Source organism: Rhea americana, unplaced genomic scaffold (assembly GCF_003343005.1).
Source record: "Rhea americana isolate MKP2758 unplaced genomic scaffold, rheAme1 scaffold_83, whole genome shotgun sequence".
NCBI lineage: Eukaryota > Metazoa > Chordata > Aves > Rheiformes > Rheidae > Rhea > Rhea americana.
The window spans coordinates 1,997,447-2,022,190 of record NW_028187012.1 but is presented as its reverse complement, the minus strand read 5'-3'; the positions used below and the strand labels follow the sequence as shown (position 1 = coordinate 2,022,190).

The 24,744-nt window shown below is 41.7% G+C and overlaps 2 protein-coding genes across 2 annotated transcripts in view; both read right to left on the bottom strand.

The window, feature by feature from the left end:
* Positions 1-3,038: 3,038 nt before the first annotated feature.
* MINAR2 (membrane integral NOTCH2 associated receptor 2) lies at positions 3,039-9,614 on the bottom strand. The gene is made up of 3 exons (XM_085323213.1): positions 9,433-9,614; positions 4,078-4,323; positions 3,039-3,237 (listed from the first exon to the last, which is right to left on the bottom strand). The coding sequence occupies exons 1-3, from the start codon at positions 9,595-9,597 to the stop codon at positions 3,058-3,060; spliced, it is 591 nt and encodes a 196-aa protein (XP_085179339.1). The 5' UTR covers positions 9,598-9,614; the 3' UTR covers positions 3,039-3,057.
* A 4,801-nt stretch (positions 9,615-14,415) lies between these two features.
* The window catches only part of ADAMTS19 (ADAM metallopeptidase with thrombospondin type 1 motif 19), a 146,214-nt gene continuing 135,885 nt past the window's right edge, over positions 14,416-24,744 (bottom strand). The window contains exons 22-23 of the mRNA XM_085323254.1: positions 18,746-18,923; positions 14,416-15,686 (exon numbers count right to left, since the gene is read on the bottom strand). Coding sequence (XP_085179380.1) covers positions 15,535-15,686; positions 18,746-18,923 — 330 coding nt within the window. The 3' untranslated portion in view covers positions 14,416-15,534. The remainder of the gene's footprint in view (positions 15,687-18,745; positions 18,924-24,744) is intronic.

Below are 24,744 nucleotides of genomic sequence, written 5' to 3'. Positions count from 1 at the left end.
ACAGTAAAACAAGTCTACTCAACAGAGAGCCTGGGTGAAGAGTGGCTCAGGAGTCCACCAAGCAATCATCTGGCCTGTTCGCAGCTGAAGGAGCRTGTCACATCTCCACGCTGACTCTTTGGGAAGACAAGCATTGCCCCATAGCACCCAGGTTGGCCAAAAAGCAACACATTTCCTATGGAACTTTTTTTAGGTCAAGTTAGCAACAGAGCTGAGGTGTTTCCAAACCCTTCAMTAGTAGCCAAAGGTTTGTGAGGAGAAACTAAAGTAAGGAACAGGGAAAGAGAGGACACCATTCCGCATCATAGGAGAAGGCAGAATACAGGAGAAGGTTGTAAAAGCCTGTAATGTCATATTACTATACCAATGTATTAATATTGCAAGSGGTGAGCCAGTGGCATATGTCAGACCTATATTTCACACATATGCTTTTCCYGGCTATTAAGTAGAATATGAGACTCTAAATAGGAGACTTTGCTGGAATTTGAGTTGATTACCATTGGAATAAAAAATTTATATCCATGCCAACATTTGTTCCTGTTCTGATCCCAACTGAACTTTGACTGCTTAACTTTAAGCACCTGCGTCAATCCTGTTGAAGTGAACTGAATTGTATGTTTAAGTGGTCTCCTCAAGCTAGCAATAAACCCCTGAATTTAGGTCTCAGAGATTACTTACTGTGGAAAAAATGTTGTATGTCCAGGTTAGACGCCATTACTTACTAGAGCTGTTTTACTCTTCTAGCTTTAAAAGCACTTTTGGAATACACTGCACATTTAATTTTCCAAACACCAATCCTAATCCCAAGGGTTACAGGATGACTTTTTTGCTTCAGTCACTCTGGGTTGCTTCCTTAGAGGAAGTGCAGCTGCTCCCGCGGAGCGGAGCGGAGCGGACGCGCTTTGCCTCCCGCCCAGCGTTTTCGCGAGTTTTGCGCGGCGGGAGCTGAGCGCGGCTGCGCGCAGGGGCCGCGCAGGGGCCGCGCTCCGCCACCGGGTGGCAGCAAAGGAGCCCGCATGAGCGAGGTCGCAAGAGGAAAATTTTAAAAAAATAATAAAAAAAGGCGAATTACAGCAAAGCCGCCAAACCGTGCCTGKAAGCTTTTTCGCCTCTGCTGACTCCCCGCTAGATGACAGCAGCGCAACCGGGCTGAARCAGCCAGTAATGGACTTATGGAGAAAACTATTTTATCCCTACTGCTAAACCCTCAGAGAGCAATGCAGTTAAGAAACTCTCATTATTGGCTGTTTTCCTGGAAATTACAGTGCTCTTTGCTTTTAGGCTTCCCGCCTACAGGCCTCAATAATTTACAAAAATACATTTCTGCATTGTATGCAACGCACTTAAAGCAAATGTACTCGGGCTGGAAAAAACAGTTAAGTATTGTTGCTTTAATGTGAATTACTTCGTAATGTCAGCTATTAGTCTTGTAAAATGCTTCTAAGCTCTTACTCCCGTAAGCTGGATGGGTCTGATCTTTCAGACAAAAAGCCTGTCTACGCTACAACTGCAGCAAGCCAGGAGGCTGAGTCCCCCAATATATTTACAGCACCGTTCAATTGTATAATAAAGGTACTAATTTTATGCCAATGGCTTTGCATTAAAATGCAGCTATGCTTTTGCTGTTGCCTGGCCACCAGGTTAAAGCACCATGTTGTCTGAACATGGGTCTTCAAAGCAGTTGTGGTACAAACTAGATCAGTTTCAGAGCGGTTAACGGCGCAAACTAGATTCAAGCTTGAACCGGGCAAGGAAGCGGGGAATTAAGTGCACTTACTTTTTCCCATAACTGAAGATGAATCCACCTCAACCTACGTCAAAGCACAACACCACGCGAGGGTTCAGTAGAGCACGTCTTTGACCTTTATCCCATTCCTGCACTATTTCAAAGCTCTTTTTGTGCAAAYGGGGGCAGCGCTGATGTATGAACCAGCTTCCCAGCTTTCGTGAGATTCTCTTGTGCGAGCGAGGATGACCCCAGTTCAACAGTAGCGTAGCCCTTTGCTCTAATGTGGAGGTTTAAAGGCCTTGCAGCACACAGGGTGTTTTTTTCGGAGAGAAAAGAAGTAATTTAAGTGCTTCTCTCTTTGCACATTCACTTTTTATTTTGTCATTAAATATTGTCATATTTATTTGTCATTACATAAGTCAATAAATATTTCATCTCGTGTTTTCATTCTCCTAATTACTCTGAGGTGCACGAACTTCACTGTCTGACTCTTACCATTTATTTTTCTTCCATTCTATTACAGAGGACCTTTTTCACAGCATGGTTATATCACTTAGTCTTTAATCTATTCACTGTATACCCTAATTCCAGGTTATACTTAAGTACTCCACAAATTTTGCTCCAGTTTTGACATGGCAGGTTAAAAAAATATTGACACTCTGTCTTTTGGGGGTGACAGAGGTACTGCATGTTCAACGAATATGACACAGGGGTGAAGAACCCCTGTCTTAAATAATTCTTTTGATGGAAGTTCAAAGATTTCAAGGTCTGTTTTTTACTTTTTCTCCTCTGACAAAGCGTAAGGAAACATTTATGCATTTAGGCTAGATAAGTAAGTGCTGAGTCGCTCAGCAATGCGTTCAGTCACTAGTAATGCGTAATTTTTGTTTCAGAATTCCTTGAGATATCTTGAATGCCACTTTATCATATTTTTCTATATTCTAATCATAGCTAGTGTAAAAAAGGTGAACACGATGGTGCATATTTACCAGAGCAAATAATAGTCAAATTGTTGCTTATATTGACCACATGTACTGTACTAGAGACTGAATCTGGCCCAAATCATTAGTCAAATGATTAAGGCATTATGAAAAGTAGCTTATTTATACTTTTCTTTTTAATTATACCCATAAGGCAAGTTCTGCAGTGCTCAGAGTACTTGTTTCTTTTCAGGATCGATTCCGTATGCTGCACAGGAACATTATAAAATAGTGATGTCAAACAAATTGTATTTGTGACAAAAATTTTGGAATTCAAATAAAACAAGGGAGGGAATAGCTTAGTAAAAATATTTATTGAAAAACTCCCAACAACAGTATTTGGCTGCATTAAATAAGTAAAATGCTGAGCGTGACTATGGTAATCAGGATGCAAACAGCTAGTACCGTGAGCAGGATGATTCGGCAATATTTGGCATGTCTTTTTTCTCTCTCTTTCTTTTTTAACAAAGTATCATACCCAGGAGTATAAATATCCCCCATCCAGAACTGCAGATCATCTGGATTTTCCTAAAAGAAAAATCAGAACACAAACTCAGTTCCTCTGTCTTGCACATAAAGTCATTAGAAGACAGCTAGAAGTATTCTGGCTATCATCAGATTGCRATTAATGAATTTAAGGCATCATAACATAAATGTGAGAGACTTTCACGTGAATGTTGGTTTCCCTACTTGCCAGATGCTGCAAGTGTTGCTCCACTGGGGAAAATTAAGACCACACTTTTTAGCCAGGAACCAAACATAGGACATCAGCCATTGAAAAGCGATTAAAAGACCCAGAAGAAACCATGTCAAAGAAGAGATGCTAGTTTACAAATGTCAATATCTGAATTGCTTTCCAAAAAAAGGAACAGTAAAAAAAAAAAAAATGCACAAGTCACCTGTGTCAGCCCACAAGCAGGAAGGACTCTGCATGGTGTAGGCAAGGAGGAGGAAATGTATGTTCATTGCTAAACACAATGATGTTATTTAAAGGGATGTTTATGTTGTTATCTAGTATGTCAGGATCTCAGTTATGGATCTCCCCTCTATTTTCCTCACGTGAGATAAAAACTATACTGCACTCGTTTTATAGATGGGGAAACTGAGGTAGGGGGTATTGCGGTTGAAGATTTACTCTAGTCTCAGAGGTCATCTTCAGCAGAACTGAAATTGCTGAAGTCTAACCAGAGACGTAGACTGTTTCTGATCAGACTCCTGTTCGTGTCATGTCTATACAGAAAAACATGTTCATATTCACTTCTGGAATCCCGCCAAGCAGAGAGCAGAACATGCTCTGTGGTGGGTCACGTATACGCACCGTCCTTAGCACGTCRCTTTTTGCTCAAATGCGCTTCAGCTGCACATTACCTTGATGTTGCTGGCCAAGTTGGAGTGCAGTGAATGCCTGTCGAAGTCTTGCGCCGTCCAGGAAGGAGTCTTTTTCTTCTCCTCCCARTCACCATCCACATGGCTATCGCTGTACAAGGGGTTGCTTTTGATTGTGGATTTCAGGGTGACGGGCGTAATATGCTTCCCGAGTGCTTTGTCTATCATTTCTTGGCTGACACTGCTCAGTCCTAGGCCAGGCAGCTCCGTGACATTTCTCTTTTCTCTCTGTAAGACACAAATTAGAGCAGAAGGTGGCTTTCATCTTCATTTGCCTATGGCATAGGTCCTGTGCCAGAGTTATCAYCTGCAACATTACAGCACCATTTTTAAAATTACCCATGCACCGATTCCTCTTGTCCTGGCAAACATCGATAGCGAAATAAGGGCACCTGACTGTTGGCTTTGTGCAGATTTCCTCCTTCCGTGGAAAGCGCACAGGTACAACATGAACGTCAAACCCTTCTGTTAATGTGAACCGGTGTGAGATAACGCTCGGGGGAAGAAGAGCCTCTGTGTTAGGAAGACAGGGCAAGGGAGCACCGCTGCAGAGCCTGCAGTGCTGAYGGGGTGATGCAGAAGCAGAGCTGTAAGGACGACCGCTAAACAGAGCAGAGGGGGATATAAGGGCCGGCTTTCCTGGAGCTGCACCGCAAACAGCAGGGGCACGATTTGCCGCTTTGCTCGTGTTACTGAATGCTAAACCTGTGTCAGAACGTCGAAGGGGCCCTACGTTCGCCTGGAGGAAAAGGCCTCAGTTCAGGCACTSTCAGAACTGAAGGCTAATTAAAAACCCGAGCAGCACCCCAGTAACAGCCGTAATTAACTCAGACCACTTTTAGAAGAGAGGGATGGCCATGGAGGAGGAGAAATGCCCCTGGTGGGATCTGATTTTTGGAGAACTCACAAGCTGCAGCTTACCACAGACAAAGTTTCTTCACAGCTGGCAAAGCTCCTGTTACAGTTTTTTCCAGCCCACTTGCAAAGAGGAAGGCCATCGGACTGTCCCRTTCAAGCTGTTCAACATTTCAGTTCACCACAATATTTTCCTCCCCGAAACTTTGAATTAATCTGTTACTGCTTTGCCGTTCCAGCCTTTTGCCAGCTTGCCCAGCAGATCTATTTCTGACACAGCCATTGYCTCAGACTACTGCCTACCCCGTGTCTCAGGACTGCTCCTCAGCAGCGTAAGGTATCATCTCAGTGTAAATTAAGTTCTCCTTGTTAGCAAATAACACTTCCCCATTAGCTGCTTTGTTCCTAGGATCTTCAGTTTGAGAAAGCGGAGTCTCCRTCTGACRTCCCACCTCTTCCCACACACCGGCRCTGGGGCTGCCCTGAAACCGCAAYGACCGGTGCAGCTCCCCAAGCTGGTAGAAAACTATTTGCTCAAGTAATTCRTCTTACAGGGCTGGGTGGGGTGAGACAAGCACAGAGGTGGCACACCGAGGGAGAGGGGCCGCAGCCGCTGGAGGCGGGGGTGAGCTTCCGCTTGCGGGGGGAGCCAGCTGCAATACCGGATCAGCGCATACCTTATGCCTCAGCCCATGCTCACGCACAGGCACGTGTGAGCCGGTCCGGCAGGTGCCGAACGGAGYGGAAGGACTGGTTTCCTTTGGGATGGAAAAGAGGAGAAGAGAAAGCAACAGCCTTCATCTAAGCAACCCTGGGAGGAAGCGTCACGCTGGCACTCTTATCGCTAAATCATGCACAAGTGACTAAGCATGTTTCCCATCAATAATTATCATTAGTAGGTGGGTGGATCCTCAGTGCCCTCCCAGTGCCTCTGTTAGTTCATAATTTCCACATGTTGTTCCTTAACCTTGCCATATCCCCTGACAATATTACTCTTTGCATTGCAGTTGCAGCTGGCACTGAAGCCTGCTGGATTCTGCTGGCCAGATTTCAGCTGAGCTGGTGTTTTTAACTGTCATTTCTTTCTGACTGCATTTTATTTTATTTTATTCATTTCTCATTTAAAATTTGTCAGAGATCTTAATGATGCTTCCCTCAGGCTTGCTAGACAGTTGAACTTGGAGAACATTTCGCTGAAGAAGGCGAACTGTCTCACCAGGGGATGTTCAGTCTCCTTAGGCTAAAATATTGTGAAAAGAATGTGACTTGACAGTAATTTTAAAAGCTGTTTTAAATAAAAAAGGCTCCAAAACTGGGAATAAAAGGCATGATGCAAAATTTGTTCATCAAAAGAGTGCTTTGCGGCAAAACTTTTTGTTGCTCCATTGCCTCAGGACTACCTTCCTTCTCATGGGCAACAAGACATGAGAACGGGAGAATGTGGTACCCTGGAGGAAAGCTAGTAAAGAAAAATGACGGGAGAGGCAACAAGTTCTTACCATGAGAACTGGAAACTGGGTCAGGAGAAGGCTTGGAAAGGCAGACATAGGAGTGCCAAGTTAACGTGGAGGATACGCTTGAGTGCTGCTGAGTGCTCAGTGGTGAAACTTTCGCAGTAGCTATGTCCTAGAGACTAGTTAGGAAAAAGGAAAGAGAGAAGTTTGAAGCAGAGACCAAAGGGAAGAAAAAAAAAAAAAGGTTCAAGAAATGATACGGAGAAGCAGATTGCATGAAACTTTTCAGTAAATAAAAGTGGTTTACCASAATAAGTATTTATCAGCTCTTTTGAATTTCCTATATAAATTTTCCAAATTTCCGTTCATTGGATCTGAAAGAGGATATGGTGAAAAAGCAATCAGGAAGATGCAGATGTGAATGCCAATAGGGCAGATGACTTGCTTCAAGGACTCTTCATGCCTGCGAACGCAAAGGGATGAAGGGCATCAGATGTGCTTTGCAGAGACGTGAAGTGGTGTCACGTGCCACAAAGCAACCTGGGAGCCAACCTGGCGTGAACAGGAGGTCAGAAGATGGTTCTGAAAAATTAACCTTAAATGATAGGACTCAGGAACAGCAATATTAGAGCAAAGGAGATGTTCATACTACTTTCATTATAGAGTGTCTGGAGTACTTCTGTCCTAATAAATAACTATTTACTTGAAGAAAGCTGTTTTGCCCATCTTTCATTACTGAGATCTGCAGGGTTGCAAGTACATTAAAAACTGCTGTATGGAGTCAGACCAAAGCTCCTGCCAACCTTGCAGCTGGCGTCTGGCTGTGGCCAGTTGCAGATGTCTAGAGAAGGATAAGGGAACAGTGGAAGTATGTAATGCCGGTCCAAGCCAAGGGACAAACAAGTGGCTGTAACCCAGAACCTAGCTAAGAGGTGAAAAATCTCTTGTCTCGCCAACTTGAAACACATGCAAAGGGACAACCTGAGMCACAAGCATTAGGCTTAGCTGAGAGACCAGGAGAAGGTAGGAGCGCAGCTAGCATGGGCACTAGAATATATGCGGTGACAAAATTTGTAGAGGGTTGTGAATTCCTGAGCACCAAGAGCAGTGAAAAGAAGTAGCAYGGCATTCAAAAGCAAAGTGCTCTTGCAGAGATAGGGAAAAGTGGGGAACACAGACAGGAAAGAAAGGTCTGGGAATTCCAGCAAATGACCTGATAGACTAAAGGAGCGATGCAGCTCGGCTAGCAGCAGATAAAAAGACGATTAATTGAGTGTCTTCGGAGCGCTAAAAACATAATGTGAGGTGGAGAGTCCAGCAGGACTGAAAGCTTTTGGAGCAATTGGAAAGCTATTTGAAAAAGAACCGGTCTGTGCCTTTTATGCTGCTTTTCGCAAGAGAGGGCCAAGATTTCTGAATTGTTTTACAAACTGTCTTATTTAAAATAGATGATGAAAGTATACACTACTCAGACCCAGAAGAGGAACGCAAGGAGAAAGAGCAACATCTTTTTTGTCAGCAATTCAAATTGCTGGTACATAAAGCTGCTTCTTAGAATGGAGATAAATTAAAAATAAAAATAAATAATAAATTAAATACTTTTGGTTGGGGGGAACCCCCTAAGCACTTAAGAACTCTTTCAGTTTGCACCATCTCATGATAAAGGTCCGTAAGAGCCCACAAATAAATATAAAGTCACTTTATGGTGGGAGTCCCAAATTTCTTAMAAGAAAATACATTCCTGAGCAGGGACCTGCTCCCCAGGTTTAATGACTTCAGGAGCTTGGAGGTCACACACAGATGTTCAGAAAGGCATTTGCCCCCCCCTCCGCATTTCCGTTTCTGAATTAACTAACCCTTAACCCCATTAGCTCTCTCATCTTCAAGCACAGTGTGTTATTCCTGCACCGTTAGTGCCATCGTGTTTATGCCAATGTCTGGAACTCATCAGTGCTTTTCCCTTCATTTCACTGTCAGCGAAGAAAAGGAGGAGGAGGCGAGTCCMTGAGCAGGAGCGAATGAGGCACGCTGAATTCGATCTGAACTCCTCAAACACGCTAAGGAGCACGCTCAAAAGAATAGCTGGTGCCCCGGTATGGAGCACACTGCATCACGGACAGCATTTCCGGGGACCGCGTCCCTGTGCTGGGAGGGGAGCTGCAGGAAGACCTGCCAGCTGATGTTGCACCATACCCCATATTTTTGGTTCCCCTTGATTTGGGCTTTTTGCGCTCACGCTCGGGGCTTGCTGGGTGGCCGGAAAAGAGCGCTGGGGAACGAGGAAGTGGGGCCGGTGGGGTGTGAGCTGATGCATCTGGCCTGCTTCTGATCCACAGCTAAACATCTTCCCCCTGAGCTCCAGGGCCTCCGCTGTGTGGGGCACTTTTACTTTCTTTTTTAACCAAAAATCTGCTACTGCCTCTTTACAGTAACTTGCATTTAACACGGTCAGTACRTATCACACTTACAACAACCTTCTATCAAGACAATAGAAAGGTGAATGCAGAAAAATGAGGCAAAATAGGGGAAGGTGCTATGTGGACATGTAAGCTAGCAAGATACTAGCAAGAATCTGTAATGCCATATAGCACTTCATTGGGTTAGGGGAAATACAGCCTGGATTTCAGGTTTAAGCCTGATTTTTATCTTCTGTGGAATTCTTTTCCTCTCTTTCTCCTACCTTGAATTTTTTCAGCAAGGGCCTTCCATCAGCCCCCTTAATACAGCAAATAGCAATTTGTCATTAAGAGGCTTGCTGAGAAATGCTATGAACATTCTGCAACAAGCAGTAAAAAGCCTAGCGTATTGAAATAAAGTAGGTGGACCACCATGAATATGGTCACTCTTTTCAAGGCGTCTGTTTCTCCCTGAAGTCAATGGGAAAACTTCCAGGGATGTCAGTGGTGTGGATTCGGAGATGTTGGAAGCTGAATCAACAGCAGAAGGCTCAAACTCGCATGTCATTTGTCTCCAGATCCCCTAAATAAGGTAGAAAAAGCAGGGGGAAAGTCAGCCTGTTAGTCCTTACCTGTAAATAGACTCTGTTGTGCCACCGCTGCACTCCAGGCAAAGCTGCTTCTGGGAATTTTGCCAGGCTGGCTTGGAGGAAGGCAGAGTTTTTCACTAAAGACTTCACCTCCAGTTGTAGGAACTTATCGGGATGGTTGTTGTTTGGCAAAACGGAGAAATCCATGTTTCCCTCCTGTTGAGTAACAGTGAAAACAGCCCAGCTCCTGCTTCCTGGCCGTGCACACTCCTTCTATTATTAATGACATGAAGAAGGATACGACAGTTTCCTGAAACTGTATCTGACCCCTGTTTGGTGTCAGGCTCACTTATATCATCTACCGATGATAAAAGATCGTTTAGAAGCGGCAGAGCAGACAGGACGTGTTTCTTTATGCACCTAGCTTAAGTTTTCAAGTTCAAAGTCTATTTTGATAGATGCACATGTGCTCATTAAAGCTAACAGAGTATCAGTAAGTAGATGCATGAGACACTTAAATGCATACCAGCACTTCCTTAAGTGACCTGCCAAAAATTTCAACCTTACACTACTTCAAAGCAAGCTCTTTTCCAGAAAATTAGAAGTAGTTCATAACACAAAGCAAGCAGCAGCAGAAGTCCCCTTTTGCTAGTGGTACTAGCACTATTGTGCTATATTGGTCAGTACCATTTTGCCACGACTGCTATGACACGCACTTCTTTAGGTTCAGGGGTTTGTTTGCACAGGGAAATACTAGTTTGTTTGAAGCAACTGATAACAGAAGTGTTCTTCAGGGAATTGTCTCTGCTCCTGTACAAGTGAAGGGAAAAACCTCTTTCTTACTGACTCGAATGGTGTGGTGTCAGTTCCTCCACTTCCATTATTTTATTTTGAGGCTTCCTATTTTTTGCCAGTGTTTTGCAAGTATTAAGTTCTTTTGACTTTCAGCTAATGAAATTCCCTTTATCATCATAGTCATTATTGACAATCAGCAAAAGTAACCTCATATTTAGGTTAACCCTGTATGCAAACCTTTCAGTTTCTGTAAGATGTTTCATTTCTGGCAACACTGTCACTGTTTTTCATAGCATAGTGAAGACCCGAAACTCTGTAACACAACTTCATAAGGTCCTGTTAGTGACTATCAYGAAGTTACTGTTCCAGATCTAGCATATTATGCAGTCACTCTGTTTCTCTGTGCAGAACTAAAAGAGTAATAATTAGTGTTCCAAAATACAACCATGCCTTCTCTCTTGAGGGTATGTTCCTTCTTCAGCATCCCTATGAACACAGGATTTTCCCATCTTACTGTGGCATACAAGCTGGGGTGCAGCTGTGAAAAATTACTTATTGACACTACTTCATCAAATGAAAACACAAAAATGCCCTACTGGGTCCAACTGCCTAAGCCCAGCATCTAGCTRGCTTTTTTCCCTACTGCTCTTACAGAACCAATAACTTAAGACTTCTGTAATCAATGACACCAAGATCTTTCACCAGATCTGTAACTGCAGGTTGCAAGTTTGGTATCTTCTGAGCGTAGTATAAGCTATTTTTCCGTATCTGCACTACCTTACATTTATCTGCAACAAAGTCCATCAGTTAACATTTTGCTCAGTCACTAAATTTTATGAGGTCCTTCGGGAGTTCCTAGCCATTGAGACAACACTCAATCATCTAAAAAAGCCGGAGATCTCAGTATTTACTCTCTTCCTCTGGAAATTAATGAAAATGTTGAACAAAACTAATTCCAGCATCATCAACTCACACTGCTGACCCATCTCCATCCTGAAAAGCAACTGTTGAGCTCCACCTTTTGCTTCCAGCTTTCAAGCCATAAAAAGACTGTTCTGCAGTCCTGTGTCCACATAGTTTCTCAAATATTCTTTAATGAGGAACTTTGTCAAAGATATTGTATTTAGCAGATCCTGTTTGCTTAGGACACTACTGAAGCCATGCTCTTTCCAAACAGCCGATGTTTGTCCATGTACTCAGCGATCTTATTCTTTATTAAAGGCTCTTACWTCACCAGGAGAAAAACTCACACTCCTCAGCACATAGTACCTAGGATCCCCTGGAGACCTCTTTTCTTGTAGGTAGGAATTACATTGCAATTTGCTGGTCCTCTGGCACAGAGGTTTTTGAAATGACAGGTTATGTATCATGGCCACCTGTAATTTCACCATTGCATTCTTTCAGGGTTCCCATCATAGTTATTTATTAACACCTAACGTACCCATTTGGTTTAATACAATCACATATTCACTTTAAATTAATCCAGCTTCTCTGACTGCCAAGGTATGAGAAACATATCAGCAATAAGGGCTAATGCAGAGACTTCACTGAACTTTCATAGCCTTGTCATCTCCAACTGACTCCTTCATATCTCTGTTACCAAGTGGTCCCACTGATTTTCTAGTTGTCTTCCTGCTTTTGATGTATTTCAGGCCCCTTTTACTATCAGTTTGGATATCCTTTTACAGGGCTCTTCAAAGTCTTTCTGGGTTCATAATTTCCTGTTTACATTTGACCTGACATGTTTGAGGGCCTCTCTTGCTCGCCTCATGCAGGCAAACTGTCCATTTTTAATCTGTTTCACAATAGGCAAATGACACTGTCTCTTTACCATCGAAGATGACAATGACAGTCATTAATCAACGACAATTTGCTGATGGGAAAGAAAAAAAAAATCCCTCTTCCCCACTACCCTCCAGAATGAAACAACAAATACTGTCCAGAATAAATGAGAGCATATTAAAATTCTGGTATTCCTTTTCTCTTGCAGAAGGGCGTAAGAAGGGGTAACTTGTAACTTCTGGTCACTGCTCCATTTAGCCAGTATGCATCTACAATGAAGAATCCCTACTGTGCACTGGCCTAGCACAAGCCCTCTGCACCACTTAAATCCCACTTAATCCATCAAAATAGAGCCTAAGTGGGATTTAATTAGCAGAGAGGCCTACTCGAGCCCCTGCGAACCGGAGTGCATTTCACCTTTACTTGCCAGCTGAACTTGACTGATTTGAAATTCATTAGTTGGAAGTGTTGCATATTCATCAGGCTGGAAAGAAAACACATTCATGCAGAGAGATCATTACTGGGGAGAGGGGGGAAAAACCCAACTCCAACCCGAGTAAACTGGGGTGTGAACGCCTACTGGTGCAGATAGCAAGAGCTTCTCTGAGCACAGGTGGAGAGTGCTGCCAGCTGCCAGCCAGGTCTGGTGGCACTGCCCTGCACCTACCCACCGAGCACGCTGGGACCCAGGCCACAGGCTGGGTGCATGCCCCAAAGCTGCTGATCGTTTTCTAACAAAACAGATGTTTTGGTCTCTGTTGCTTCTCTGAATGCTAATGGAGTGCATCAAAACAGCAAAAGTAAAACTAACTTGCTTTGAAATTCCTTCGGAGAAGGAATTAAGAGGCATTTTTGCTATGCAAACATAGACCTGCTTCCAAATGATTCAAATACATCTAATTAATAGCTTTGCGCTATAGATGCTAAAGGAATTAAAGCTGGAGCTGAGATTAGAACCTCCTGATTTCACTCACCATTATAGGGGAGGTCCATTTTACTGTGTGACCTTCCATCCTTGGTCCCTGTGCAAATGCCTTTCCTTTTGCGATGTGCTCTAAGGATGACTGCAGCACAACTCACTCTGCTCTTCTCAACAGAAGCAGGCAGGGTTAAAAATGTACTTCTCTGTTTTGCAATAAAGTCAGCTTTCTCGTTCATAGAATATTCGGAAACAGCAGAGCATAAACATTTAAAATTACATGGCTGATATGCCCAGCTGATAAAAGAGAAACCCTCTGGCCCTGACTTTGGAGACACTTTAACATTTGTTTGATTTTTGTTGTTGTTGTTATTCAAGCAAGTGAAGAAGTGTTTGTAGGGCTGGATTCTGGGTAAGGATGAAGAAAATTTAAAATAATGATCATATTTTATGCCTGCCAACTACAATAATTCCATTATATTTTAAAATGCGTGTCTGTGACACTGAGGAGTTATGTGCAACAGCAGCTGAGCTTTCTGTGCATCAATACCGCACTGTGTCATTTTAATTATACGAAATATATCTTCACACTCCATAATGCCAGAGTTGTTATTTTTTTTTTTTAAAAAAAAACTTTTTAAGACCAAAGGGTATTTAATGTAAAATCATACACTAGCACATCATTAAAGCTRCAGTTTTTGAATGCATGGCAGTATCTGCCAAACCTAAGACACTGCAGCTATTTGAAAGCACATATATTGATTTCAATGGGAAGCAAGAATGCCACCAAGTATTCTTCCTGGCTATGACTGCCATCCTGACTGGCGAGCCTCCGTATACTAAATCTTGTGTGGATATCTACATCACATCCATAAAGGAGACTCCACAGAGAGGTTCAGAAGGCACAATCTCTCAAATCAAAAAAGGCGCGTTCCTTTGCTTTGGGCACAAAACAGGAACCTGAATCTATTACTTAGGCCTATCAACAAGCATCAGAATTTAATACACAGTAGTTGCTACAAAGATGTCGGATGCTTAGGGCAGTCTGCTGGAACACGGCAGTAATTCAGCCGTGGATCTGAAGTTCCCCTTTCTGCACAGCCCCGAAGGCAGGCAAGTTCACATTAAATTGTTACAGTGATTACTACATCCTATGATGCCTTTCACACTCATTTCTCCAGCTGTCTTGCCTGCAGGGTTTGCTCCCCTAAGTATTTTCGGAGCATGCCTAATGCCTTGTGTTACGAAACGGAGGCAGAGGTCTTGCTCCTTCCTGCAGCCAAGTTCAGTGGCTACAGAACTCACTGGCRATACTAGCTTCTGCTCCACTGCACGTTACTTTATTAGAGCTTACTTCTCCTACACCAAGCTTCAGAAAGGGTTATGTCTGCCTGCAGCCACAGAAAGTCAGGAGAYAGGAGGCATTCGCCGTAGGCAGTAGGGCAGCAGTTCCCTGCTCCCAGGCAGGGCTCAGTGGATTCTGCTATCACACACAGATGCCCCAAATAGGAAAAATGCAAGTAACAAAAGAAGCTTTACTTTTTATTGAAAATGTAAAAATCATGTGAATCATGTACAGTATTTTCTCATAAGGAAAATTTTAGCTGTTTCATAACGTTTCACAAAACTGTAAAACATTTTATTTTTATAAAGACTTTTTCATAAAACAAAGATAAAACTAAAGAAGTATTACAAAGCTATTTTCTAAATCATCAACAGAGAACTGAAAATGTTTAACAGATTAACTCATACAAGTTGGCAGGAGGAAGGACTCTTCCATTTGTAAAACTGCRAGAGGACACACGAAGGTAGAGAGGGGCATGGGTCTTTTCTTTCAAAACGTTTAAAATCAAGTGACGTTAAAACAGTACAGACGTGGTTTCATAGGATGGTACAAGTTCTAGGACTGCATTTCTCTACACTACCTCGAACAGTGCAACAGTGATTCAGTGTAAATCTCTACAGTGTTTCATTGCTTCAATACTTGTGTTCAAGTATGTGTCCATGAGAATGATCAAAATCCCTACTTAGCTATTTTGATTTTCCTGTTTATAATAGGTTACAAGTTACAGTAGATTCTCTCCTACAGTATGTTTCTAAATCAAACGAACTGATTTCACAATACATTCTGTAATAACCTGTTCCATAATGTTAGCTTACTCACCTTAACATCTGTTGCAAAATACACAAGATCATTGTGACTCTGAATGCCAAAAATACAATAAAATTAAAAAGGGCTTTATTTCCATATACAGCAAAACTATTCAGCTAAATTAAAATAAATTCAAGATAATATGATGGCTTTTTTTGGCAACAGAGAGATGACCCCTACTGAAAATAAACATTTAAAATACTAATTATTATTTTTTTAATTCTGATAAATGTATCCAAAATTGTTCATATAAAAATTAATTATGAAAACCTCAGAGGATAAAACAAGTAGGATGTCTAACCAAAACAATAAAGGATGTCTGGCAGGCAAAAATAAATTAATTTGATTAAATTATATGTAATCTGATAATATTTGGTCTGAAGAAGCGTGTGTGTGTGTGTGTGTGTGTGTGTGTGTGTGTGTGTGTTTGTGTGTGTGTGTGTGTTTATAAATAATAAGATTGCAAAGAGCTGAGAGCCAGCCAGCCTGACAGAGGTCAACTCTTTTGTTGCATCTTTTGCGCATAAAAGTCCCTGCACGTCTCACAGCAACGCTGATACCACCTCATGTCTTGACAGAGGTTCTTCTCTCGTATCACTCTGCAGTACACAGGCCACTGGTCTCCCAGGCACTTGAATGTTAAAGCAGCTGTGAAGCAACAACAACAAAAAAAAAAGATCAAAAACACTTAAGGAAGTGCAATACTTCTTATGGAAGGATCCGGTAGCAAAGGTGGAAAGGACGCCAGAAGTGTATCCATGGATGGAAAAGGAAGATAACGTAGTTCAGATTTTAACAAAAGGAAAAAAAAAATCACTAAAATGGAAAAATCCTGATTATAATGCTGTCAGCATTTTAAACAGCAGAAGCCATAAATCAGAGCAAGTTGCACCAAAACTCAAGAGAGGAGTAAATCCATGTTTCTGCACYGCATAAGGATGAGCACAAAACAGCTCCAGATTCCAGGTATCGCAGCAGCGGCTTGCACTGGGGTGGTGGCGCAAAACCCGGCTCCAGGGCAGCAGCACTGGGGCAGCAGCACTCGGGCTGAGACAGAAGCCTCGGACAGGAGGCCTCAGCTTGAATGACACTAGAACACGGTTCTCAGTTACACCTATAGAGGGATTTTTTAAAATACGTATTTTTTTTTTTAAATTGGAAGCAGGTAGGAAAAGGTATGGAACTAAAGCAAGGAGACTGCTGTTCATTTTCCAATTCAGCTTAATGCTTAAGATATCAAGACTTTTTGCTGTCTTGTAAATGAATGGAATAAAACTTCAGAATGACATCCCTAATTTTCCTCTGTAAGTGAGACCATCTACCAGACCTTTAATTTTATCTAGCCCCTTCGATCAGAGACCCAAATACATTGTCTTGCTAGCTTGAACGCTACCAATGCCACACTATGATACATCCTTATAAGCACTGAAGTTTAAAGACAGTTAGAAAGTCCTGTGCTACACTTAGTAAAGCAAATCTACTCTACCCAGAAAAATGAAACTTACAGTACAGAATCAGTAWCTATTTGTACAGAGTACATTTCAGCGACAGGTCAATATACTTGTCCAGTGGCCCAATTTTCTCATTTTTGTATCTCAAATGCACAGATACTGTGTATTTCTTACTTTCTCTCTTCTTTTAAAGTATATCCAAAATGTTGTTTTTAAAATTATCTTCCTACTCAAAATGCCTGTCTGCATTACCCTCTCTTTAGTCACTCCAGCGGATCATTCTTCCTCCATGCTATTATCAGCTTTGTCAGGCTATTATCCCTTAACCCCTATGTCTATCCTCACCCAGTTATTCAGGTTGCTCTATTAATACTCCACTGCCACTTCCTAACTGCAGGAATCATAGAATCATAGCAGAATCATAGAATTGCAAAGATTGGAAGGGACCTCTGGAGATCAGCTAGTCCAGCCCCAAACAAATGGCCTATACAGGGATCAAACCCGCGATCTCRGCATTATTAGCACCATGCCCTAACCCGCTGAGCTAAACCTTCCTTCTAAACCCTGCCTGCCGACTTCCTTCTCAGAAGCCTTCCAAAAAATGAGAAGAATACCATATAAGACAGAAAAGCCACAACTTTGTTCGCTCTGCCTCCTGCCACATTCTCTCTAGCAATCATGAACATTCAGATGCAGAAACCTGACTATTCTTCCTGTTGCACAAAACAGGCTTATTTTCACTGGCATTGTAAGCCAGCTGCTCAACCGCCCACCTGCTACACTTAACAAGTCCTTTTACAGTGCTTATCACAGCAGGACCTGGGTGCCAAATTTGGATCGTAGCACATTCACTTATTCAATCTGCAGAGCATACACAGTTTATGGGAAAACAATGAATAGGTGACACAATCCACATCAACTTCCACCAGCGGTGCCCCCAAACCCAGGGGATCTGTACTGCGTAGCAGAAACAGACCTGGAGGTCAAAATGATCAATCTACTTAAGAGAAGCACAGCAGATTACTAACATCAGCACTACATAAATCCATTCTACTTGGACAAAATAGCCCAGTCCCTTTCTGCGGCACTTCAAATTAAGTCAAATTTTAATCAGTCTGGAGTTACATTTATTCATATAAAACTTTGCGGTTTGTTCCGCTCTGTGATGCAAAGCTGCGTACACCTCCCTGGACGGAGGGAGCCAGCGACGGAGCGAAGGCCGCTCGCTTCCGAAAGATCGGTTGAACACAGAAAGGTAAAATGCGAAGGGCAACTTTACAGCAGTGAAATAGTAGATGAAGAGGGCCGTAAGCAACAGCTGCCGTCTCACCCAGCAAACTGAAACAACGACTACCGCACAGAAACGTCTAAGGGTTAAAAACTTCAAAGAGAAATACCCTTCACTGGCTCAAAGGAAGGATTACACACAGCCTGAAACATTAGATTTGCTTTCTATGCAGGAGTAATCTATTTGACAGGAGGGTTTATCTTAACAACGGCTCTGGAAAATCATCTGGAAAGGGTATGCTGTCCTACAGCAAGCCTTTGAATATGCCCCAGTCATGCTCAAGGAGCAGAGTAACCTTTTAGGGAGCTAATGATAAGACCATCATCAACTCTCCGCTAGGAAATGACAGTTAACAGAATTAACAGTTCTGTGTTTACRCAGTAATATAATTCCCTTAAGAGCAACAGAGACCTGGAGGAACTCTCTGAACTTACTACTGCAAATCTCTTTACACTAGCAATTTTCTTTCAGTGCCCTAATGCATCAGGTATAGGGTATAAAAATCTGAGCTACAAATAAGTGAGAAGAACTGTTTATATTTGTTCCTCAAATAAGGATCTCCTTGATCTCATGAAGACTATGAGAATATTGTTTGTAAAGCTTTTAAAGAGAAAAATAGGAATTTTCTTACTTTAGAAAGGTTTGATAAAATGAAGTGGATAAATATATATATAAAAAAATCTTAGGCCTAAAACAAACATATTTTCATCTATGAAATTTTGAATCCATAATATAATACAGTCCCATAATATGGTCGTTCCTTGGATAACAGAATGCTTTTACCCCTCCGAGGTACTGTCTCTGATAAAGACACTGGGAAATTGAGATGGAGAGATGAGTATCTGGAAACAATTTATACCTCCTGAGTCCCATTTCTGTTTTTAGACTAGGATCATCATTACTCTATGCAGAGAAAGAAGACTAAAAAAAGTAACGCACAGCGGAAATGTGTCATTTTAATTGCTTACCTAACCTGGGTGATGTTATTGTGTTAACATTAATTTTCTCATTGCAGGGTTGAAGATGACAGGGTCTGTAGGCTGCAGGCTTTTCTGAGGAAAAACATTCGTTGCCGTGCCTTCCTGTGATCTTGTGCATGCACTGGATGACTCGGGACTGCATTCCTTTGCCACAGGTAACAGAGCACTGGAAAGCACAGAGCACAGACAGTCATTGGACAGGCATTTTTTCCCTGTAAACATGAAGGTACAATGCCAATCTGGCTGATAGCAACAGCAGTTACTTCAGTTATCAGTAACTCAAGATTTCTGTTTCTACTCAGTTACCTAAAAGAAAATCAATTAAAAAGCACAAAACTTTTGGCAGTATCACTGATTTCAGCTTCCTGTTGCTGTCAAGGCCTGTTTTGCAAAGCCAGTGATGAGACTGATGTGCAATGATGTGCCCAAACACAGCAAGGGCTGTTCTTCTCTTTCTGTTTCTTAATTTACTCTTATGAGTCAATGTTGGTGAGAGTGACAGAAAAGAAGAAAATGCTCACAAACACTGAGGGAGAGCAGCCTATTGTAATGAGCCATTACTCCTCCTGCCAGTGCTCTTCGCATTAAGCACAGTGAGGCCTGCTCCTGCTTTTCTTTCACATCTTCARATTTTCATGTATGTCCACAAATGAAGCACACACAATGTGTGAGATGCTGCCCAGCCTTCAATTAACTTTCCCATCTTGTTGCCGCAGGGAATGAGATGAGAAAACAAAACTGTAAAACACTATAATGATGGTAACTTTCTGGTTCTACTACTGTTAGGTAAAATCCAAAGTATTACTTGTCCAGTACCATTGCTTTAACTACAACTTCATTGCAAAAAATTATATATTGCAATTTGTTCCTGACAYGCTACTGATTTTGACTCATGTAACTACAAATTCCATTTAGTTTTGGAAAAACTTACAACAGAGAACATGTTCAAATATTACTTTACTCAGCACCCATGAGTGCTGAGGGAGCTGGCAAATGTTATTGCTAGGCTGCTCTCCATCATTTTTGAAAAATCATGGAGAACAGGAGAGGTGCCTGAGGACTGGAAGAAAGCCAGTGTCACTCCCATCCTCAAAAAGGGCAAGGAGGAGGACCCAGAAAACTACAGGCTGGTCAGCCTCACCTCCACCCCTGGAAAGGTGATGGAACAGCTCATCCTGGATGATATCTTCAAGTATGTGGAGAAAAAGGTGATGAGGAGTAGTCAGCATGGATTCCCCAAAGAGAAATCCTACTTAACCAACCTGATAGCCTTCTATGGTGGAATGACTGGCTGGGTAGATGAGGGGAGAGCAGTGGACGTTGTGTACCTTGACTTCAGCAAGGCTTTGGACACTGTCTCCCATAACATCTTCCTAGGCAAGCTCMAGAAGTGTGCATTAGACAAGTGGACAGTGAGGTGGATTGAGAACTGGCTGAAAGGCAGAGCCCAGAGGGTTGTCATCAGTGGTGCAGAGTCACCTCTGACTAGCAGTGTCCCCCCAGGGGTCGGTACTGGCTCCAGTCTTGTTCAACTTATTCATCAATGACCTGGATGAGGGGACAGAGTGCCTCGTCAGCAAGTTGGCTGATGATMCCAAGCTSGGAGGAGTGGCTGACACACCTGAGGGCTGTGCTGCCATTCAGAGAGAGCTGGACAGGCTGGAGAGTTGGGCAGAGAAGAACCGCATGAGGTTCAACAAGGGCAAGTGCAGGGTCCTGCACCTAGGGAAAAATAACCCTAGGCACGAGTACAAGCTGGGGACTGACCTGCTGGAGAGCAGCTCTGCAGAGAGGGACCTGGGAGTGCTGGTGGACAATATGTTAACCATGAGCAAGCAATGTGCTCTTCTGGTCAAGAAGGCCAATGGTCTCCTTGGGTACATTAGGAAGAGGGTTGCCAGCAGGTTGAAGGAGTTGATCCTGCCCCTCTGTTCAGCCCTGGTGAGGCCACATCTGGAGTACTGTGTCCAGTTGTGGGCTCTCCAGTCCAAGAGAGACATGTCATACTAGAAAGAGTCCAGTGACTGGTAGTGGCTACCAAGATGATTAGAGGACTGGAGCATTCAGGAAAGGCTGCAAGAGCTGGGCCTGTTTAGCCTGGAGAAGAGAAGACAGAGGGGATCTTATTGCTGTCTTTATATGTATAAACCTGACAGCACTTTAAGTCTACCAAATTTTAACTTCATAAATATTCTCAAAACATTCCACCACATTCTCTAGATTCCGTATCAGTATGCCCTGAAAGGCAATTCCCAAGTCAAGAGGTAACAGATAAATGTCAACGGTATGCCTGATGTCTTACTGCCTTGCATAGTCATCTGCTCTGTATACTGTGTGTCTAGTCTGATGCTGTACCTGTCAGTATAAACACACATTTTTGGAAGAGGTATGTAAAATGTTAAACCTGACGGCCTAAGCAAAAATGGGAGACGGGAAGTTTCAAGAAATAGCTAGGAAAGCACTGAAAACAGAGAGGAAGAAAAGGAGAGGGTGCTATAATGACAGAAGCTTCCCAATCACTCTATCTCAAGATGCAGGTAGTTGGAGAAGCAGAACATACCAAGCATCCAAAGAAATACAATGTTTGAGTGTAGAACCTATACCCTTTACATTTGTCATCTACAGGCTTCTGGATGACATTTTAAACACTGTTTTTCAGAGGAAAGATTTAAATGTGCCAAATGGCAAGTAGAGACATGTTTCACTCCAAAAGAGTTATAAGAGACTAGGATATACACTTGAAGGAAGGGTGTTCTCAGAAGTGACTGAACAGGGTTCAAAGTACACTACAACTTACGGCCACAAGGAATTAAACACTGGTATCCTATAGGGACAGTAAGTGGACTTGATGTGGACCAGAAGTGGACGTCTGTTCTCACTGATACAAATAAGGAGTAATTCCATAAAGTAAACAAAGCTGTTAGAATTATTTGCAAATTTAATCATACACAGCCTGCAAGGTCTAAGGCATGTACATCATTCAATGAAGAATACACAATTTTCTTTCTAATAGCAACTACAACTTAACATATCAATCAATATGCTGATTGCAGGAGTAAATCGAACTAGCAATGAAATCTTTTCAAAGCAGAAGTCTCTTGTGAACTTTGAATTCAGTACACTGTATTTAAACTACATGAGAAAAAGACTCAACAGAATTCCTTTTCCTGAAATCTATGCCTTTTTCCTGTGCAGCTAAAAATAGTCCTTTTCTACAATGACCAACATTATAGATGATAAGCATGTATTATTAAATATACACACACCAAATTTAATCACCAGCAACAGCCAGAGTATTGATTTTAACCTTGCCAAAATTCCAGTTGCTTCTTGGATTTTTCTTTCCATAGCTTCAGGCAAATTTATTTAGTATATTTTGATGGACTAGTGAGTGAGACAACACAACGGCAAAATTAAGAAAACATAAAGCTGAGAACAAAGGGAAGAGGAAGATACATTGACTCTTTAAAGATTATCACAATGATCTTAGTTTAGAATAATCTTGCATATATATATATACACATACATATATATATATATATATTACATATTTTTATATACTTTTCCCCTTCAGTACAATCTTTTTTCCTGTTTATTAAAGAAAGCTGGACTTTGTGTGAACCTGTAACATGCATGTGTCCTCTTTTATCAGTTATGGAAGAAGAGGACAGATAAAGTGGATCTGATGCATATGATCCCTCGAAAATAAATTCTCTGCACCTAAGAGAGCAGTCTCTGAGCAGTCAGGAGCACTGAAAGGAAGTGAGAATGGGATTTGAAACCACTGGACTTCTGCTGTCAAACCGGGCTCCAATGGATTATCTGCTAATTGCTAACGGAGAACAAGTTACACATGTAGGTGCCTTCTGGAGAAYGCTCTGCCAGCAGCCACATCTTATTTATATCAAAAGAGCTCTGGCTTGAATGCTTTTAATGACTGCAATTGAGACAATATGCAACAAGTAGACAGATTTCTCTCTTAGATAATCAGTGCTTAGCCCTTGAATTTCTGTACAGAATTTAGCAAGATCTTGGCATTAACATCTCAATCAGAAAATTAACATCCCTTTAGTCCTTGAGCCACTGTATTTTGCATAATGGTGGCCTTTGCAGGGTATCTAGAAGTGCTCTACAAAGCATTACACTTCAGTTTTCTATCCAAAGATATATACATCTACAAACAATCAATTTTAGTTTGCATGACCCTTATAATCATCCCAGCTTCAGAAGAGGAAACTGAATCCAAAGGATAATAAGATGACGTGTCTCAGGGACACGTCAGGTGACATGGGAAATACGTGGCAAAACAAGAAATATGAGTCACCTGTCTCCTTTTTAACTCCTCTCACAAAAATGTACTAATATTTAACTTTGCATTTATTTCTATTTCATAACACTGGAAACTTTATTAAGGCTTGAAAGGTGATTGGGCAAAACTGTCAGGAGGCAGGGCTACCAAGCTGATTTATATGATAAACTTTCAAAGCTAAGTTTATTGGTTTAAGTAGAGAGAGGATTTTCAGAACTACTAGTGATCTCAATGAGAGATCCAGCAATCAAGCTATTCTTCCCTGTTCAATCAACATCATCAGCAGCAAATGAGTCTAAATTCAAAATTAATTTAACATTTCTGTTGATTATCTGTGATCCAGAAAAAAAATCAGGTCACTTTATCGTATCTATGTCATCTCTGCCACATTCAAGTCATATAAAATAGGAGTATTAGCAAAATCTACACTTGGAGCAGGTGCACATAGGACAAAGGAACTATTTCTAGATAGTCATTTTAACAGCACTTCAAAATCAAAGGAAAAATTGCAGACATTCTATTTTATTTGCATGAGATTAGGGAACATACATCTCAGGTATGGCATTTCACAGCCACAGCCAACTGGCTAGCTACACAAACAGCCACACAACAGTTCAGGTTGTGTTCACTAAGCRGTCTTACACCTGACTTCGTGCCACATATGCACCAGCCAACTCCTGGCATAACTGAGTGCAGCCACTGAATATTAGAGAATATAAGGTACCCATAGTATTTTGCTTTTTGCCTGTGCAAAGGTATGGACCTGGTCCAGTATCAGTAGAAGACAGCAGTTCCTGCAAACCAGCTAGCTGCAACTAGGAGCAATAGCTCTGACCCTGCTTTTGGCATTCACCTTACTGCCTATGCACATTTGCATTCTAGCTGAAGCAAACTTTTCCCATACTCTCTCTTAAGCTTGACCCACTTCTGGACTTGCTCTCATTGAAAATATTCAACCAGAGGCAAATAACACTCACTCTATGTGCAGGTGTCACATTTTAGGCAGCAATTTTGGCATGTAGCTAAAGCTGCATAACTTCTGTATACTTCTGCAGTTTCCATATTTAAAACCACAGAAGATTTTCAACCTAGAGCAAATAAAAATACTTTGCCTTTACATATTCTGCAGTGAATTTAATCAGCAAGCAATCTAGTCTGTCAAAATTGATTATGTTTTACATGACTTTATAAACATAAAATACATAAATTTTACCGCAAATACCCACTCCAAACCAGTGTGCAGCGGTTTGCAAAGATCAAGCACATCTCAGATTAATTTCAACTAACRGTTTTTGTTACTAGCAAATGGAGAATGTTTTTTCTATAGATCTCCTGCTCCTCCTCCCAAATGTCACACTTTTATATGCTATTCCTTATTGTTGTGGTGGTTCATCACTTTTCATTTCTGACTGTTCAGATGACCTACATTTTAAGGCCATGTAGCTGATTAGCAAAAATTCCCGCAGGACAACTGTGTTTGTAGGTTTAGACTAAATGTTCTAATACGCAGCCAGAGTTTTTTTTATGCGGCTGTTAATCTGTGCATTTTGGACACAGTCCTAAAGGTACTGTAAAACCGTTCAAGCAGCAAGACATGTAAAACATTCCTGTTAAAGATTACAAAAAATTCCTGGATAAATATAGTTAACAGCTTTTTTTTTTTTTTTTTTTTTTTTTT